Consider the following 2,516-nt stretch of genomic DNA (forward strand, 5'->3'; position numbering starts at 1 on the left):
GTCTGGGCTCTTGTCTAAGAAAGAGTAATTAAACTCTGTCTCTTTGTTAATATATAAATATATTAATCATCCATCCCAGGCTCCCTCCCGAGTATATATAATACTCGTTGCTTAGGAGGCCGCAACGACTTCTGTCGTAGAGTGTCCCTTCGGACCACCTGACGGCTGGTTAGACCGAGGTGTCTGTTCGATTAGGGTAGGGACCCTGAAAGAGTGTCAATCCTTAATGGATCCTAAGAAGGTTGAGATTATTCGAAATTGGCCATTGCCAAAGGACATCTCTGAACTTCGATCCTTCGTTGGCCTTGTGAACTATTTCCGGCGATTTATCACAGGTTATGTCCTATAGCCTTCATGGCTTGCTGTACGGTTGCGTTCGGGGTGCCGGATAGGACAGGGCGAGGCGAAACCGGGGCTGCCAAGGGCCTTACACTACTGCAGAGTACTAATTGCTGCTCTCGGAGCGCCAGGGTGCGTGTGCGCCGAAGCACGGTCTAGCGCCACACGGCGCGGTCTGAGTGCACGCAGCGCTGTCCAGCGCGGCCACACCGGCACGGCCGAAAGAACTGACGCACAGCACTAGACAACTAAACGCAGCCTTAATGACTGCGTCCACTGGTCACCCGCCCCGAGGGCAAACCTGAAGCATCAGTGATGCACGAACCACACCCTGGCCAGCAGGGCTGGCCAGGCGACATTCCTAGCGCGCAACGATACTCTATAGGCACTTATTTGCCGTGCGGTAATCGCTGTACAGCTGTGCGTCTGGCGCTCCGAGGGGACTGCCTAATCGCCAGTCTCCAACTGGGCCGAGCCTGCCGCTTATAAACGAGGGACACTGAGGGCGGGGGGGGGAAGTGAGAGCAACAATAATAAGCTCCAATAGTGTAGGCAGAATGCCGGAACTATGGAGCTGTCAGCTGAAATAGTAAATTCGAATTCTCAGCAAGCCATACGGCTGCCGTACATAACCTAGCTTAGAGGCTATACTCGCTTTGCTCCTGCCGCATCTAAGCTACAATTATGTCCTATAACCTTCATGGCTTGCTGTACGGTTGCGTTTGGGGTGCCGGATAGGACAGGGCGAGGCGAAACCGGGGCTGCCAAGGGCCTTACACTACTGCAGACAGAAAAGATAGCAGGAGGGGCCCTCTGACTCAGGCGAGGCCCAGGTTGCGCGTGGTTTCCAGTGCGGCATCGTCTTCCAGCCGGGTATATAGCTGCACCATTGCGTCCGTCTTCCAGCAACCGTGGGCCTTGCGGGCTTCTTCAGATACCCCTCTGGCTGCTGCCGCGCTGTTTCCCCCGATGCGCATGGAGTGTGGCATGATGCCGCGCTTGATGCCCACGGTGCTGCACATGGCAGCGAGCTTCTCCCGGAAGGAGGTATAGCTGAGGCTGGGGATCGGTGACTGAACAGAGCCGGTCCTCTGCTGCAGCTGGTGGCCTTGCTGTGTCGCCTTAACCCTGCGCAGCAGCGGACCCACATCCTCCACGGGGGAACTGGGGACACGGACATAGTTACCAAGCGCCAGCAGCCTCTCTGTCAAGCCCACTGGGCAGGCCACGCCCCCCACGCGCGTGATCCGGATGGTCTGCCCTTTGCCCTCCTGGTCCGTTTTGGACCTAGGCAGTGTGATGGCCATGTGAGTGTCCTGCAGGGTGAGCAGATCGGACTTGACGGAGATGTGGGCTAGGTCGTTGAACCTCAGGAAACCCGCGAACATAACCGATATGGCCGCTACCATCATCAGGTCTGGCAGTGAGGCATCCGGCCCAGCGAAGTGAGCGGCCAACATGCGGACATGCTCTGGTTGCATGCTTTCCCTGTGCAGCTTCTTCCCTTGCAGTGTGCGCCTGCCCAGGTCCAGTGTTTTTTTTTTAAGTAATATATTACTTTTAAGGAATAAAGAGGCCTTTTTGGCCTTTGGAAATAAGGAACAAAGTGAGGCCGATCCGTACATTTTCATTCCTTCAGCCAAAAACGTCCATTGCTGCCAGATTGCTCCGTAGTGTGCAGAACGTAGTATTATCGATCATAAAATAGATATGAGGGGCCGTAAGAAGGTCAAGCCCGTGAGTCAACGCGGCATAGCAGAATGTATGACCGGTCCTTCCATAGACAAACACGCAAAAGGCAACGACTTGAACGCCGAACAAACACAAAAACAGCAAGATAAGTCTGAAATTTTTCCTGATAAAGGCGTTTGGGACGGCGGTGCTGTTGTCGGTAATGCATCGGCAATGTTGCTGCCAGCGGCGACCGATGACACGGGCGCCATTACCCCTGCCTTCCATGGCGGTTGTGATCAGCATAAGCGCAAGCTGTCACCCAATCAGCTTGACAACAACGAATGCGGCGAGGCGCCCAACCCGAGCGCTCGCAGTGCCAAGCGGGCTCAGACACAGCGCATCCGCAAGGGCATGAGCGACGGTGCATGGCGGGACAAGCAGAAGGAAAATCCCCACAGATGGCCGGTACATGATGAACCGGTAGAGTCCTAGTGTGCTGTGGT

At 55.2% G+C, this 2,516-nt stretch overlaps 1 protein-coding gene across 1 annotated transcript in view; it reads right to left on the reverse strand.

Annotated features, from left to right (window-relative positions):
• Positions 1-814: 814 nt before the first annotated feature.
• The window catches only part of VOLCADRAFT_107235 (uncharacterized protein), a gene marked incomplete at its 5' end in the record, with an annotated part of 6,337 nt that continues 4,635 nt past the window's right edge, over positions 815-2,516 (reverse strand). Inside the window, one exon of the mRNA XM_002956455.1 lies at positions 815-1,626. Coding sequence (XP_002956501.1) covers positions 1,522-1,626 — 105 coding nt within the window. The 3' untranslated portion in view covers positions 815-1,521. The remainder of the gene's footprint in view (positions 1,627-2,516) is intronic.

This window comes from Volvox carteri, assembly GCF_000143455.1.
Source record: "Volvox carteri f. nagariensis unplaced genomic scaffold VOLCAscaffold_61, whole genome shotgun sequence".
Taxonomy (NCBI): domain Eukaryota; kingdom Viridiplantae; phylum Chlorophyta; class Chlorophyceae; order Chlamydomonadales; family Volvocaceae; genus Volvox; species Volvox carteri.